The 17,931-nt window shown below is 26.5% G+C and overlaps 1 protein-coding gene and 1 non-coding gene across 2 annotated transcripts; one reads left to right on the plus strand and one right to left on the minus strand.

The window, feature by feature from the left end:
* The first annotated feature begins 10,992 nt into the window (after positions 1-10,992).
* Positions 10,993-14,567, plus strand: LOC120092567 (plasmodesmata-located protein 8). The gene is made up of 3 exons (XM_039050689.1): positions 10,993-11,995; positions 14,190-14,297; positions 14,408-14,567. Exons 1-3 carry the CDS (start codon positions 11,212-11,214, stop codon positions 14,413-14,415), a joined length of 900 nt encoding a protein of 299 aa, XP_038906617.1. The 5' UTR covers positions 10,993-11,211; the 3' UTR covers positions 14,416-14,567.
* Positions 14,568-17,686: 3,119 nt separating this feature from the next.
* Positions 17,687-17,759, minus strand: TRNAR-CCU. Its single transcript has one exon. It is a non-coding gene; the product is annotated as a tRNA-Arg (tRNA).
* Between the last annotated feature and the right edge of the window lie 172 nt (positions 17,760-17,931).

Genomic DNA, 17,931 nt, shown 5'->3' on the forward strand with positions numbered 1-17,931 from the left:
ATGCTTATCTTAAAAGTCTATTTGTTCTAAACTTTGGATTAGATTTAGTGTTGGAATGATATGACTATCCTGCAGTTATGGTAGTCATAGCTTAGTTATTTATGACTTCCATTGAGTGGGTTATGGTAGTGGAACTTCTTAGTCATCCTTTGGTAGTTTATATTTATGCATTATTTGTCTAAATGAATCCAGTTGCACTATGGTAGTTTGTGGGTTATTCATGCATTGTGGGTTAGGTTAATTCTTCATTATCATCGTTGAATCTTTTGTTATCTCTTGTTTAACCTTTATTATGCTTCTTCGTCAATTTGAATCTAATTCGTCCTTAGAATTTTGTTTGGATAATCTAGGATTGACCCTCGATAGCATCTTTTAGTTGGAGATGTTTTTTGTGGTTTCATTTGATTGAAGTCTTGTATCCGTTTGGTGTGTTTTTAGTTGCTTGAAATTTTGGTGTTGCTTTAGGGGCTTTTTACTTTCTAGTTATATGGATAATGTAAATCTTTTTAGTTGGAGATGTTAATTTCCTCCTTCCTCTTTTGTATGCTTATGCTTATGTTTTGGCATATTTTGGATTTTTATTATGTGATTCGAACTTCTGTGTGATTGTTTATAAGAGAACATGATAGCTTGGCCTTCTTTGCAAATTCCCATGAAGACTCAAAATCATAAATTCCCATGTTGTCTTTCCATAGCTCCCTAGCTTGAATTTCATAAATTCTTTGTGTGGGGTAATTGAATTCTTATTATACGTTGTTTACCTATTTTTCTCTGCTTGCAGGAAGTCATGCTTTCAGTTTGGATCAAATCTGTGGTGGATGGTGGAAAGAACATAATGAAGGAGCAATTGAAAGACTATTTGGAAAACACTATAATGGCAACAAGTGTTTGTGCACTTTTGTTTTGTTTTGTTTTTTGTTTTTGTTTTTTTTATTTTTTTTAATTTTGCTATGTAACCCTTATGAGTTTTGGTAATTTGTTGATTACCTTGGTTTTAGAGTTAAATTGTCTTCCAATTCCTCTTTTGTGACTTATTAGTATGGGACAGGGAAGAATATTTATAAGTTTTAGTTTGTATTTTATAGTTTAAAAGTAAGTTGTCGCTCTTTTTTGATACACCAATAAAAGTTGTTTGGATCTAATAAAATTTTAATTTTGCTATATAACCTTATGAGTTTTGGTAATTTGTTGATTACCTTGATTTTAGAGTTAAATTATTATCCAATTCCTCTTTTGTGACTTATTATTATGGATTTGTGATAGCAATTAAGAATTTATTTTGTGCATGGACAGGTTGATTACCTTGGTTTTAGGGACATGTCGTTTTTAACTTTTTGACCGACATTAAAAATGGATCGGACAATAATTATATTGAATACACAGACAATAATTGAAAAAAACGGATATGGTATTTACAAAAAAGGATAATAATTGAAAAAATGGATAATAATTTTGCGCTTTAATGTCGGTTATCAACTGACATTAAAGATAGTGTTATTAAAGCTCTTTAGTGTCAGTTTTAAACCGACATTGTACACACTCTTCAATGTCGGTTTAAAACCAACATTAAAGACAACCGACATTAATGGGCTTTAATAACAGTTAACACTATTTTTAATGTCGGTTTAAACCGACATTAAAGTCCAGAATTCTTGTGATGGAACTTATTAAAAACAAAACTGAAATTTTAGAAACATTTAGGCTTTGTTTGATAACCATTTGATTTTTTTAAAATTAAGTCTATTTTATCCATATCTCTTACACTAATTTGCATATTTCTTAAGTACAATGGTTGAATTCTAAACCAAATTCCAAAACAAAAGCAACTTTTTAAAAGTTATTTTTTTTAGTTCTCAAAATTTGGCTTCATTTTTTAAACCACGAGTGAAAAGTAGATAACAAATGAAGAAATTTGAAGGTAGAAGTAGTGTCATGATTTTCAAAAACAAAAGGGTTACCAAACAAGACCTTAATAATAAATATAAACATAAAAGTTCTCCGACTACATTTGTAATTAAAGATAAACAACTTTCTTTCAAAAAAAAAATTCTTCACCCTAATATTACTCAATAATATCATTAAAATAATTTTTTCTCCGTTTGACAATAATATAAATTAATTGAGAATAGAATAGTAATTATTTTAACCAAAAAAAATGTTAGAAATATTTTCAAATATAGAAAAATATTATTATCTATAAATATCATTAACAATTTTCTATAAAGATATTTATATTGGAAAACATTAGATTTTTAGAAAGAAAATCCAATTGCAACAAGTTTAGAAATTGAGATTTCTTCTGGGCAAAGTAATTTTGTGTAATTGGTTGGGTGAGTGACATCACAAAATAAACAGACATAAATTAATTGCCATAGCAAAAAAGTAGACAGAGTCAAGGCTAATTCACATTGATCGTGATGATGCAAGTAAAAGGTAAAAAAAGAAAAAAGAAAAAAAAAAGAAGATTACTTCTCAAAAATTTGGTTAAGTTTCATTTTGGCCTTCCAAAATGGACCATCTCAAATCCCATATCAAAATAAATAAATAAATAAAAGAGAATATTAATGCTGAACATCAAGTGTTTTTTTTAAAAAAAAAAAAAATATCTAAGCTTAATGTTATTGTTCTCTTTTATCTATTTTCATTTTTTTAGTAACTTTTGTATATTTTAAGTGTTGTTTTTCTTATTGTAATTATTTTCTTCTAATGAAGAAATAAGGATCATTTTCATATGTTGGGTGTTTAAAAAATGAGCAATGAAGATCTATGTTTGGCAAACAATGCAACCACACACAATACTTACAAATAAAAAATAGTTTTCCAAATTGACAATGCTGAAAGCAAAAGTAAATACAATATCTGGTTCTGCAAACTTGATCAAAAGTTTTGGAAAAACAAATATTATTTTGCCTAGAGGAACAAAATTTACAATTGACAATGCACTGTTCTCTAGTCAATCAAAGAGAAATCTTCTAAGTTTTAAAGATATACGTTGCAATGGTTATCATATTTAGACTGTTAATAAGAATACTGTGGAATATCAATATATCATATCCACTGTCTCAAATGAAAAATGTATACTGGAAGAGTTGCTTGCTTTCTCATGAATTGTATTATACTTATATGAGTAATTGAAACATATGCAACAATGAACTTGAAATTCATGAATCCAGACATATTTACAATTTGGCATGACCAATTGGGCATCTATTGAAGAACCAAAAGATTCTTCAATCTAATGAATTATCATGTGATGCTTGCCCTCAAGGAAAATTGATAATTAGACCATCACCAGCTAAAATAGGGACTGGATCACCTGCATTTTTAGAATGAATTCATGGTGATATATGTGAACCCATTAATTCACCAAGTGGACCATTTAGATATTTATAGTATTAATAGATGCATCCAGTAGATGGTCACACGTGTGCTAATTATTAAGTCGAAATCTTGCATTTGCAAGATTACTTGCTCAAATAATTAAGTTAAGAGCACAATTTCCTGATTATACAATTAAGACTATTTGTCTTAATAATGTTGATGAATTTACATCCCAAGCTTTTGATAATTATTGTATGTCAATTGGGATAAGTGTTGAACATCTTGTAGCTCATGTTCATACACAAAATGATTTAGCAGAATCATTTATAAAACGTTTGCAATTAATTGTAAGACCATTACTTATAAGAGCTAAGATTCATTCATCTGTATAGGGACATGCTATTTTGCATGCAGCATCACTTGTACGCATTAGACTAGTAGCTTATCATAAGTACTCACCATTACACTTAGCTTATAGTCATGAGCCAAATATTTCCCACCTGATAATTTTTTGATGTGCAGTATATGTTCCAATTGCTCCACCACAATGCACTAAGATGGTTCCTCAAATGAGGTTAGGAATATATGTAGGATACGATTCCTTGTCAATTATTAAATATCTTGAGTCTTCAACGGGTGATGTATTTACTGCACGATTTGCTGATTTTCATTTTAATGAGATAAATTTTCCAACATTTGGGGGAGGAATTAAGAAGTTGGAAAAGGAAATTACATGGAATGCATCATTATTGTGTCATTTAGATCCCCTACAGATCAATGTAAACTTGAAGTTAAAAAAATAATTCAATTGTAAAATATAGCAAATAAATTACCAGATGTATTTATAAATGCAAAAAAAGTAATTAAGTCACATTCTAAAACTAAACTTTTATGCTTTTAAATGTATGTAATAGAATGTAATATTCTTATTATTAATACTCTTGTATAGTTAATTCAAAATTAATATGGAGAGATATTATAAAACAAAACAACAATAGAGACCGTAGAGGCATCATCTTCAGAGAAGAAAAATGTTTTAGATTCTAATCGATCTTATAGCCTATATTGAAAGGGGGTTATTTGATAAGTTAGATACTGAAGTTATCATGGATCGATTTCAAAGCATGAAAACTCACAGAAGACAATTGTTATGTATTAAATTAGTTAATTTACGAAGTTATGGATATTTCATTTTACATTCATTTATAGATTTTTTTTGCCACACTTATACATATAATACTTTATATAAAATTTATGAGTCCGCCATTGTTATAAGTTATGAGATGTAAGGTAACTACAATATGAAAATATATATACATAATTTTTTAGAGGAAAAAAGAGAAAAATTGATTATAATTCAACAAGTGAGAGCAGAGACTCCAAACACGACCTCTCAATTGATGGTGCATATATCTTGTTGAGTTATTACTACGCATTTGACAAATGAAATGCAACATAAAATTACATTCTTCCTCAATGTTGACTATTCAAGCTGATAATTAAATATTTACTCAATTAAAAATCAAATAAATAAGGAAATAAAAATATCATCTTAAAATAACTAGTTGGATACTAATTATAAAATAGGTTAACAATTATTTTTGGTAGAATTCTTAAGATGTTTCATTTTTATCTTTCGTGTTATTTCCTCTTTTGGGTTTTCTTTTTAAGTTCAAAATTACCTTTAACAGACATATTTGATCTCTAAGGGTGTGTTTGGAGCGAAAATTATTTTAAGACTATAATAATCACCTCTTACTACAGTAAATACTATTTTGTATTCCTCAATTAGCTAACGTCAACATTATTTCAAAACTCTAATTTACTACAGTATTTACTATTTGCTACAGTTTCCATTATTTTACATTCATCATTTTTTTATTCATTGTTACAGTGTTTACTATTTTCTTCTCAAACTAAAGCGATTTACACATCGACACATACTATTATAATCAAAACTAAAATAATCTATACCTCAAACATAAATTATTATAACCCAACTATAATAACATAGGATTATAGTAACAAACTTCTTGCTTCAAACACCCCCTAATTATTCTATTGATCTATATGTGTAAGATTTTTTGATTTTTAGTACTAAATCATCATAAATTTTAAAGTACAGAGAATAAATTGTAGTATATTAAAAATCAAAGAGTAAATCGTTACTTTCATGAAATTTTAAAGATTAAAAGTGTTTTTAAACCTATAAAATATAATTCACATATGATTCTTCCCTATTTAACACTTCCAAGGAACCTCTATTACTTCAAAAAGAAAAAATGAAATATATTGCTGAAATGATTTGAATATCTCAAATAATACCATATATTATCATCCTTATTCTAAAGTTTCACATATGATTCCAAAAGAGGGACAAAGAATTATGAATCAAAAGTTGGAATTAGGTTGATGTGAAAGCACCCATCATTGATCTAAAAGAGGTATTATAATATTATCTTGTGCTTTTTTTTTTTTCTTAACAAAGATAATAATATTTATTCCATGTATTAATGACCTGGTCAAGATAACTCACATGTTGAAAGTGAATGCAAAATCTCATAACACAAAAAACAAACAAAATTAAAAATTAAAAAAAAACCTAATAAATAAATCATTTCNGTTTATATTTGTATTATAATTGTAAAAATGTTAAAAGGATGCACTAACAAAATGTTTAAAGGATATCAATAAATGTGAATAAAAGTGGAGGTAAAAAAATTATTTTAGACTTTCAAGTGTCCAAGTTTTAAAGCACAGACTAAAATAAAAAGGGAATTATGAAAAATAGCACTTATAAAATTAGTATGTTTTTTGAAAATTTGTAAAAATAGTTTTTTTTCTTCTCAGATAAGATCGACCACTGAGAAGTAGTTAAACAATCAATTTTTTTGAACTTTGGTACATGATTATACACCGAGATTTGCTTTTTTTATTTTTATTTTAAAACTTTTCAAATCTTATACTATTTTCAAATTTTCTCCAAATTCGGTTATGTTTACTAAATATTATATCAAATTATTGGATAATTTTTCTAATTTATGTTTTCACAATTTTATGAATACCCAAAATTCCAAATGTATTTTCCAATTATCAAATTAAATTTTCCAAATTGATTCAACATTTTTAAATTTTGGGAAAGATCGAATTTTTCGAAAAATTGACTAAGATTTGGGATATATATAGAATATCGATGTTAATCATGCCCAGGATTCCACCGAGAAAGCTCAAATATATGAACTTCGATGTTAATTATGCCCGAAATTTCATCGAGAAAGTTCAAATATATAAAATCTCGGTGTTATTTTACTCGAGATTAGCATCGAGATGCACATACTCTCAGTGTATAATACGATGAGATGTATCGAGAAAGCCTCAAACAATCGATAAGTTGAAAAAAAGTTGATTTTTTAACTAAAATCTCGTGGTCGATCTCGCTCGAGATGAATCGAAAAAAACTATTTTTACGAGTTTTAAAAAAATGTGCTAATTTTGTAAGATAAAAACTTGAACGTGCTATTCTTGATATTTCCAAATAAAAAAAGGTTAATATATCATTTTAGTCTAATACCTTGAGTTTTATTCTATTACAATCTCTATACTTTCAAGCATCTAAATTTAATCCTTATATTTTCCATATACATTATATAATTTAGACGTTAATTTATTATTATTTTTCAAAAAAAAAAAATAGCACTAACTTTGTAAATTCTAAAAATATAATCCTATGGTGCCTTTTTTTTCATTAAATTTATTGTTGTTATTATCATTTAATTAATTTTAAAAAATAAAATTTGAAATTTAATTTTAAAAAATGTTTTGAAATTTAATTAATTTTAAAAATTAATTTTGAATTGCTAAATTTAATATCTCTAAATTTAAAATGAAAGTTGAAGAACTGAATTTAGACCCTTGAAATTATGACTAAAATAGAGTGAAATTATATTTAAACCAAATGAAAAATGAAATTCTAGAGAGGGTAGCTAACATGAGTGGTTGAAAAATAGCTGAAAAATAGACAAAACAGGAAAAAGCAAAAAAGCAAAAAAGCAAACTAAAAAGGAGAGGGGGGGAAAAAAAAGAAAAGAAAATGGATATTTAAACCACTAGGATGCAAGTTGCAAGCAAAATAATTGCTTTAGGTGGCCTTCCTATACCTTTTGATAATAAAACACCATAGTGCCTTTTTTAGATTTCAATTAGTTGATTCAATTCTAAAACTACAAACAGTTTTTATTATTTAATTATAATTAACAAAAACATATTACCAATTTTAGTTAATATATAATTTTTTTTATTTAAATACTATTTTCGTCCCTATATTTTCAAAATATTTATTTTGATTCTTGTAATTTTAAAAAGTGACCATTTTGGTCAACAAAATAGTCACATTCTTAAAGTTCAAAGACCAAATGAACATTTTGAAAGTTTAGAGACAAAAATGAATTAAAGTTTAAAGTATAGGAACCAAAATGAACTTTAAAAAATATCAGTACCAAAATGAACAAAAATAAAAAATATTGGACCAAAATAGTATTTAATTTATATATATTTAAACTTTAAAATATTTTTTTAGAAGTTACAATGTAAAAGAAGGAGAAAAGTTAACTCTTTTGTTCATCTATCTGATACATAGAAGTAAGAGAATTATTTAAAGCAAGAAAGGTCAAAGGTTCGAAGGTTTTTTTTTTTTTTTTTTTGGATAATGTCAAAGGTTTAAGATTAAACCTACCTAATAAAATTTAACTTTGGTTAATATCTTTCAATTTTGAATTTTCAAATATAATAAGTACATTATTATTATTATTATTTTTTTAGAAATAATACTTTTTGGTTTCTGAGTTTTGGGTCTAGTTTTTATTTGATCCATAAGTTTTAAAATGTTATACATTTAGTCCTTAAGTTTTTAGTTTTGTTTCAATTTGGTCCATGAATTTCAAGATTTTACATTTTAACCTCAATTTCTCGTTAAATACTTACTTTCAATCATTGACGTCAATTCCTATTTATTAATTAAAAATAATTAAAGTGAAATTTTAAAAGTAATAAAAATAGTGAAATTTAATTAATTATAATTCTTTTAATAATTTTTAATTTATTAACATAAATTAACTCTAAAAGACGGAAAGTAGGTATTTAATAAAAAAAAATTAAAAAGCGATACATAGGGACCAAATGAAGCAAAATTTAAATATCAAAGGTGAAATTCTAGTATTTTGAAATTTATAGACTAAATTAAAACCAAACTTAAAACTTAAGAACGAAATCTAGAAACTAAATAGAAATTAGACCCAAAATCTAAGGAGCAAAAATGTATTTTCCTTCTTTTTTTTTTAATTATTAATATTAATATCATTATTCTAAAAGTTGACCAATAAATTGATTTACTTTTAATTTGTGTCCGATAGATGTTAAAGTTTTCAATTTTTATTGCAATATCATTGATCTATTCTTCTTTTTAATTCACGCAAATTTAAAAGATTTTGAATATTAGAAATAAAAGCTGAGGAATCAACTTGACAATTTTAAAATTAAGAGACTTATCAATTATAGATACAAAATTGAAATATCAAAGATATTTATTAGATACTTTTTACCGTTCAAAGACTTTTTACACAAAAGTTTATGAACCCATCGTTATTATTTGAATTCATGATAAATGCATCAGTTATTACTTGATAGTTAGAGATGTCGAGTTCAACCAAAAAAAAAAAAAAAATCCTTACTAATTTAAATGGGCCTAGCCCATCAAAATTAAATAGTTTGAGGCCTAATCTTTAACAGGGCCCGGGTAATGGGCTAGGCCCAATTTAAAAATCTTCGGTTAGTTCAAATACAGTTAATTTTCCACAGCATTTTTTTTAATTTCCAAATTTCAGACAACTTTTTCGATGTTACGAGTGAGGAAAAAAAAAAAAAACTATAATATATAGAAGTTTTAGATTTGTTCAAATTATTAGTTTAAATCATATTTTGTCTCCTCAATTTTCTTCATTTTGTGTTCAATTGGATCATTATACTTTCCAAATGCCAATTTTAGCTCTTTTGAGCTTTTGTTCTTATATACTTCAAAATGTTCCCAACTTTTAAAATGTGCTATTTTCTTTTTAGAATTCTCTTTTAAAACTTAATTATGATTTTAAAAACACTTTCTTTAGATAGATTATAAGATGGAGATAATTGTGCATAAATAGATATGAGTCTAAAAATTGAAAACTAAAAATAAATTTGTCAGGAAACAAAGTATTATTCATATTATATACTATGATTTAGAAAAAGTTTTTTCCACAAATAAAAAAGGGAAAAAAAAAACAAAAAAAACTATGATGAAAAAGCTTATTAAAGATGCCAAAATGAGCCTAATGCTGGTATTATTAATCTCAAAGTCAGATATTTAATTCCTCTATCACATATATAGTTTCGTTTGAGATTGTTGTATCGTTTACAATAATTGATGGCTATTTTGAAAAGAAATAAAATAGTATTTGATAAATTTCAGCTTAAACTTGAAAAAGTAGGGTAGAGTATTTGGTAAATAAATATAAAAGTATCTTATTTTAGATATAATAACCAAAATAGACTTACATATAATTTTTTTTAATATTTTTTGTAATTTAAAATTTTAATATTTGTTTAATATGATAAATTTTGTTCGTTTTAGATTAATTTTTAAATATTAAGGAAAATAGCTTTATTTTAAAAAAAATCAACGTGGTATATTTTTTAAAAAAATTGATGCATTTAACCCATAAAAAATAGAAAACATATTTGATTATGTGAGAAATAGATAAATATATAAAATAAATCTTCTTTTTTTAAATATAAAATTGAAAATTAAATATTAATTAAAAATTCTACTCATTTTAGGAGAATCTAAAAATTGGTACGATATTGTTTTTAAAGTAGATGTGAAATTAATTTTTTTTTTCAAAAGTGATTTTAACCGATTTTAGTTAAAGATGTTTTACCAAATGAAAAAATGGTTAATATTTTTTTCCCACTTTTTGATACAAATAACGCAATACCAAACGTAGCCGCAATAAAAAAAAATAAAACTTATTAAATATCATCATTTTTATTATATGGGTAATTAAAAGTCTTTGGTTTTTGTCATGTGAAATTGATAATTTAATTAATAAGTTGGTTATTATTCATAAATAAAATCTCATTCAATTGTATGTGAAATCATTTTAAATTATGCACAATTTAAAACGTTTTTGAAATCATAACCATACTTTCTCTCTCTCTCTCTCTCTATATATATATTAATTGTGAATCTTTTAATACACTATACACATGCTTACCCTAAAATCCCCCCTCTTTTTTAACCTTTTTCTGCTACTACACTGACCCAATGACCATCAAAAAGCCTAAATCAAATTCTGAAAAATTATAATAATAAAGAAAATGTTCATTTTTTTGTTTTTTTTAAACTAAACCCTCATTATTCTCTCCAATTTTGAAAAACACTTGAAGAAAATGCTTTGAAATTTGGGTAAATTAAAATGAAAAGCTATACCTCTCTCTCAATTGAAAGTGATCAGAATTTGAAAGAGAATGCTATGACTAGAAAATGCATAACAAAAAAAGTAGGGGCCACAAATATAACAAGAGAATGGTGTGCTCTTTTCTTAATAGTAAAGGCTCCAAAATGAGAATTCAAAGGGAACCCATTAAAAAAAAGACAAGAACAAAAGGAAAATTAAAAAATAAAAATAAAAATAAAGTCCACTACTCTAAAAAAACACACAACCACAAATCAAAAGCCCCCAAAAGAAACAAGAGAAGAATTAGAGTTGTGTGTGTGAGAGACTTTGTGAGACCCTCAAAAAAACACCCCCACAGAAAAAAAAAAAGAAAAAAAAAAAACACTAAAAATTATTGATTGTGATGATGATGATGATGAGAAGAAATCTTGAATTTTACTCCTCAAACAAAGTGTATTCCTCTCTCTTGCTTCTCTTTTTCTCTTCTTCTTTGGAATTATTTTCCTTTTCTTATGGCTTTCCCATTAGATCCCATGTCTTCATTTATGCTGGTTGTTCCAATGAAAAATACCAACCCAATTCCCAATTTGAATCAAATTTCAATTCTTTACTCTCATCAATTGTTTCTTCATCTTCCCAAATCACCTATAATTCCTTTGCCATTGGAAATGACTCCTCAAATATTCAACTTGAAGGAGCAGTTTTTGGCCTCTATCAATGTAGAGGAGACTTAGCCACAACTGATTGCTCAAAATGCATACAAAATGGTGTGAATCAAATTCATTTGGCTTGCCCTTATTCTTATGGGGCAACTCTACAATTGGAGGGTTGTTATGTGAGATATGAGCACTTTGATTTCTTGGGGAAGTTGGACACAAGTGTGAAGTTCAAGAAGTGTAGTTCAAGCTCGAGCAACGACGTCGAGTTCTTTCGAAGACGGGACGATGTGCTCGCCGATATGCAAGCTGGGGCCGGGGCCGGGAATGGATTTAGAGTTAGTAGTTCGGGGTTGGTTCAAGGTTTTGCTCAATGTTTAGGAGATTTGAGTTCACAAGATTGTTCATCTTGTCTTGCTGATGGTGTTGGGAAATTGAAAAGCTTGTGTGGATCAGCTTCAGCTGCTGATGTGTTCTTGGGACAGTGTTATGCTCGCTATTGGGCTTCTGGCTTCTACCCTAATTCTTATGGTAAGTAAAACCCTAAAAATACCCTAATTCTTCTTCTTCTTCTTTTTCTTCTTCATTTTTTTAATTCTCTCCTTTGCTTTCAAAAAACCCAAAACCCTAGTTTTCTACTTCCAAAAGTGATTAATCTTTTTTTTTTTTTTTTTTTTTTTGGATGCAATAGGGTGCTTATTAGCTCAATTAAGTATTAACAACAAAAATGTCGTCTGTAGTTCGAATCCTCACACCCAAAAGAGAAAAAAAAAAGCTAGTGGTGCATAAGAATTTTTTTTTCAAGGATGTTTCATTGGTTAGGTTGGCGTACCCTAAACGCTAGTATGTAAATCTAATTATCTAAAATCTAAAAGAATAAAAAAAAATTAGATTTTTGAAACGTTATTACTATTATTTTTTTAATACTATATAGGGTGTAGGTTTCAAATCATAAACTTCGTAGTTGTCCTTTGCACATATTTTATGTTAGTCGAGCTAAATTCACTTTGGCTTATTACTACCATTTTACTAATCATAATTTAACATACCATATCATATCAAATACAAGTTAACACAAACTCAAGTTTATACTCCAAAATAATTATTAATCTTGAAGAATTTTTAAGTTTTTAGTGTTCCACCAACCAACACATTTATTCACTTTAATTTTCATGGTGTCCATGAAGATGACAGTATTTTCTAGAGAGAGATTTTAGAGGACTTCAAAACATACAAGTAATAATGGGTCAACAAGTAATTCTTTTAATAAAAAGTAAAGCATTTAGGGCATTCTTTTCTACTTTATTTACTTTGCTTTCTTTTTAGGCATTTTCCATTGTTGCTATTCCCCTAATTATTCCTGCTACTTCTACTTTTCTTTTTCTTCTTCTTTAGGTTACTTTCACTACAAAACTATTACCAATTTGTATTTTTCTATGTTCCTCTTCCAAATCTTAATTAAATTATTTTTAATTTGACATAGTAAGAAATAAACTTAGGTGCAGTCCCATCAATGTGTCACGTGGCACTTTGATTTTTTTTTACCTAAAAAATTTTCTTTTAGAGGGTATGAATTTAGGTATAGCCTAAACTATACCGAAAAAAAAGTGTCTTTTGCTACTATTGGAATTATAAATCATTGGGTCAATAATATGCCACTTTAGCAATGCTTCTTAATCATTCAGCCAATTTTTTGTTCCAATGATTTACCCCATATTTTGGCTCCAAAAAGCTCCCACTTACCCCCCCAAAAAAAATACAAAATAACAAAATAAGTGGGGGAAAAATAAAATAAAATAAAATAAAAAGCAAAGTTTGGATTGCAGAACAATCCCCGATACTCATTTGAAGTGAAATTTTGGGCCCACATTTTTGTAAGAGGAAAAAAAGAATATTTATTTTGGTTGATATGCTCTTTCTAAACATTTCTTGATTCTTGTTCTTTTTCAATTTTCAAATCTGATTAAAAAATTCTTCTTACAATTTAATTTCTCAGAAGTAGATATACTTAGTTCTGTTTTCCTTTAAATTTGTATACAATTTTGTGAACATTCTTCCAAATGAAAAATAAATAGTTAAAGACCATATTTGATATTTATTTAAGTCTAATTTAGTAACCATTTTATTTTTACACTAGTTTCACCTATATGTTTCTTTGATTTGTTATTCATTTTAATTAATATTTTCAAAAACTAAACATAGTTTTCAATTTTTTTTTATTTTTAAGAATTTAAGTTTTACTTCAAGAAATTTATGGTCTACAGTATGAAATTTAAAAGAATATAAACATAAATTCTAAAAATTAAAACAAAATTGTTATGAAATTAAACCTTGATTTTTAATTTTTGGCTTTTGAAAATTATATTTGTTTTCTCTCGATTTATTTACTATGGTTTTTGCAAATTTTTCCTTTTAAAACTAGGCTTAAATATTGAAAACATCCCAAAAATTAAAAAAAAAAAAATCATGGTTGAAAATAATGCTTATAAAACTATTTTTTAAAAACTAAATGACTTTTAAATGGATATAATTTATTATCCAAAAACCTACGTCTCTTACAAACTAAAAAACAAAAACAAAATTTTCCGTTAACTTAGGTTGCACTTAATCATTGCTTTATTTATATATATATATATAAATAAAAGTTGCAGCCTCTAAACAACTTCTCTTCAAGAAGTATAAATTCTCATTCATTTGTTGGGGTAATTTTTTTTTTCGAATTCAGTATCTCCGAGCGACGACCAAGCAGGTAAGACGGTCGCGATCATAATCGGTGTCGTTGCGGCTCTCGCCATCCTTGTTGTTCTCCTCTCAGTTTGCAGAAGAGCCATGGGTAAATAAAATGTTCAAAACTTTTCTCTCTAACTAGTTCATGTGCCAAGTTTGCAAATAAGTCCCTTTTTTTTTCACAAGTTATAATTATATATTCTTTGTGAAATGCAGCAAGCTGAGAGGAAAAGAAAGAGAGAGAGAGAGAGAGAGATTTGTGCTCTTTTTGCTTTAACATAATGGAGAATATATGATGGTGAGATGATGAAAGTTTCCCACAAAAATGTTTGTTAAAAAATATTCTTGTGATGACACTGATCTCTTATCTTCAACACATCCTTTTTTGGGCCTGGTTTTGTTTTCTTTTTTGTTTTTCCCCTTTTTGGGGCCTCAATTTTTAAAATATTTCACATTCTATGATTATTCAAACAAAAATATTGCAAGTGGGGTGTTATTTTCTAGTGTAAAGTGCCACTCTCCAAATACCATCAACTTGAAAAGGGCTGCTGATTTAATTCCCCATGATCTCTTCGTATGCCAATAACCGTACACAGATTGAGTTGATGGTGTTTTTTTTAACCAATCCGAAAATTCGAGTTGATTAGATTGGCAAACCAAATGACCCCAATAAAGTTTCCAACCCGGATTGGATTGGGTTAGGTTGTCGGGTTATAACTTATTTTTTATTTTTAACGAAAAATATGTAAATTTATTATATAACATATGACTAATAACTAAAATCTCATAAAATTTGAATGCTAAATACCAAATAACTATGATATTTATTGCAAACTTTAAACAAAAACAAATATCATAATAAATTTAAAAGAAAAATATTAAAAATTCATAAATTAATCAATACAAAATAATCAAAATTTTAAACAAAAAGGAATATATATATATATATAATTTGGGTTGAGTTAGGTTAACTCAAATTTTTTTTAGCTAACCCACAATCCAACCCAACCCAATAAAAATAGAAAAATTCAACCCAACCCAACTCAAGAACAAAACTAACCCAACTCAACCCTTATTTGTGTTGGGTAGTCCGGGTTGTTCAGGTTATCGGGTTATTTGAACACCCCTAGTGGCCAATAAAAATTCTATCCACCCATTTGTTTAAGGTTAACTATTTCGTTTTTTTGTTTTTGATTTCTAAAAACTAAGTCTATTTACTTCCCATTTCTTACAATGATTTACATCTTTTTAAGTACGATGGTTGAATCCTTAGTTAAATTCTAAAGATAAAAATAAAATTTTAAAATAATTTTAAAAAATAAAAGTGAAAAAACTAAATGATTATCAAACGGAATCTTATTTATTTATTTATTGGGAAGGCTATTGAATCCATTTAGGTGTACATTGATTTGTTGAACATATAATACAATTATGTCATTCATTCTATAATAGTTTAGTTAAATTACATATTTTAATCCATAAACCTTTTGTATTTATCTATTTATGGTTGGCCTCAAACTTTAAAAAGTGTCATTAAAAAAATATATGTTTTCATTTTTATTTAAATGATGATAAAACACAAAAATTTAGTTGAACATAAAAATGTGAACCTTTCTTAAAAAAAAGAGTACATGTGCAATTCTTTAAGAATAATGATCTATATTTTATAATTTTAAGTGTTTTGAATAACCATTTTTATAATATATAAAAGAATGATTTTGTATGTCACAAATATTTTTTTCCCTTATACATATTGAGAATAATTTGTGTTAATCACTTTAGAGGTCTTTTGGGCAATATTATCGTAAGATTATAATAACCATATCTTTTGACAGGAAATACTATTCAAAATCCTCAATTAGCTACGATAAACATTATTTCAAAACCCTAATTTGTTACATATTTACTATTTGCAACAGTTTTTACTATTTTGCATTCAACATTTTTTTTATTATTCGCTACAGTGATTACTATTTCCTTCCCAAATTAAAATAATTTACACCTCAAACACATATAACGCAAAATATTAAAACTCAACTATAATAACCTAGGAGTATAATAATCAATTCTTTGCTCCAAACGCCTCCTTTAAAATCATTTTTGGAACATCTATTTCTCATGATTTTCTTAATGATCTTAAAAAAATGTTAGGATCATCTTAAGTTATTAAAAAATCTTTATTATACACACTTTAAATTAATAATTTTTTTTTCATATATATGTTCTTATAGAAAAATTAATTTCGTTCAAAAAACATTCCTTAAAAAGTTATTAATCCAAACCCAATATAAAGTAGGTGGTTATTAATGGTAGATGCCAAAATGTTGGAAAAAAAATATATTTTTAGTCTCTAGATTTTGAGTCTAATTTCTATTTGGTCATGAGGTTTTAAAATGTTACACATTTAGCCATTAAATTCTGAGTTTAGTTTCAATTTAATTAATCCTTAAGTTTTGAAATGTTGTAATTTTATTTTTGTTTCAATTTGATCCTTAGATTTCAAGATTTACATTTTTAATCTTAATTTTTCACTAAATATTCATTTTTCATCTTTAGTGTTAATATATGTTAATAAGTTTAAAATAATTAAATGAACTTTAATGAATTAAATATCACTACTTTTCATCATTTAAAAAAAAATTAAAAATTTCACTTTGTCGTCAATGATTGAAAGTGAGTATTTAATGAAAAATTGAGATTAAAATGTAAAATCTTGAAATTGAGGAATCAAATTGAAACAAAACTCAAATCTCAAAGGTAAGATTGTAATATTTTGAAATTTAGTGATTAAATTAAAACTAAAACAAAAATTTAAAGATTAAATTGAAACCAAAATCAAAATCTAAGGGCTAAATATGTAACATTTTAAAACTTAGGAATCAAGTAGAAACTAGACCCGAAACCTAAGATCAAAAAGTATTTTTCTTCGAAATGTTTTGTGGTTTAAAGATTGTAGTATAAACACGGATCGTAGCTCAATTGGTCTAAGTAGTATGTTGGACATTGCAAGCAAGATGTGAATATATTTCATGTCATAACCTTTTTCAATGAACAAAGTTAATATCAGTGTATAAAAACTGCTCGATGACATCGATAACTATAATAGACTAAGTATACTGTTTAACAAATTTGTATTATTAAAATTAAGATAGAAGAACCCAAAAAGTATAGTTTCATTTTTCCTTTTCTAATAATTATAGAAACTATAACTAAAAAAAAAAAAGTTGAATAATATAATACTCGAGATTTATGAGTTATTGTTAGTATCTTTTTCTTCATAAAAGAATCGTTGGTACTTTTACAAAATAATCCATAAACTTTCAAGATTTTCATTAATATCCTTAATCTTCATTTCAAAAATACCACTAAATTTTTTTAATTTGGAAAAAGGGGAAAAAAAAAAGTAATGGTGATGTTAGATTTATAGAGAAATGTAGGAGGAAAATATTTTTAGAAAGAAAAAAATTAATTAAAAGGATAAAACCAAAAGTAAACCGCGCCAGGTAGGGGTCGAACCTACGACTTTCTGCTTAGGAAACAGACGCTCTATCCACTGAGCTACAGGCGCTTCTTTGTTTATTAATTGATAAAAATTTAATTAATTTGTTTTTTAATCTTTTTAGCTCTGCTTGATTCTGGAATCATCCTACCAACTTCATTCTATGTCCGAGTTATTTTTCAATTAAATTTTCATTAATATATATACACACACATAAATATCTTAGAAATCCAATAGCTAC

Source organism: Benincasa hispida, chromosome 12 (genome assembly GCF_009727055.1).
Source record: "Benincasa hispida cultivar B227 chromosome 12, ASM972705v1, whole genome shotgun sequence".
Classification (NCBI taxonomy): domain Eukaryota; kingdom Viridiplantae; phylum Streptophyta; class Magnoliopsida; order Cucurbitales; family Cucurbitaceae; genus Benincasa; species Benincasa hispida.

Coding starts and splice junctions, on each gene's coding strand:
- LOC120092567 (XM_039050689.1), top strand. CDS start 11,212: ATGATGATGATGATGAGAAGAAATCTTGAATTTTACTCCTCAAACAAA. Junction 11,996..14,189: donor CTTCTACCCTAATTCTTATG/GTAAGTAAAACC, acceptor TTTCGAATTCAG/TATCTCCGAGCGACGACCAA.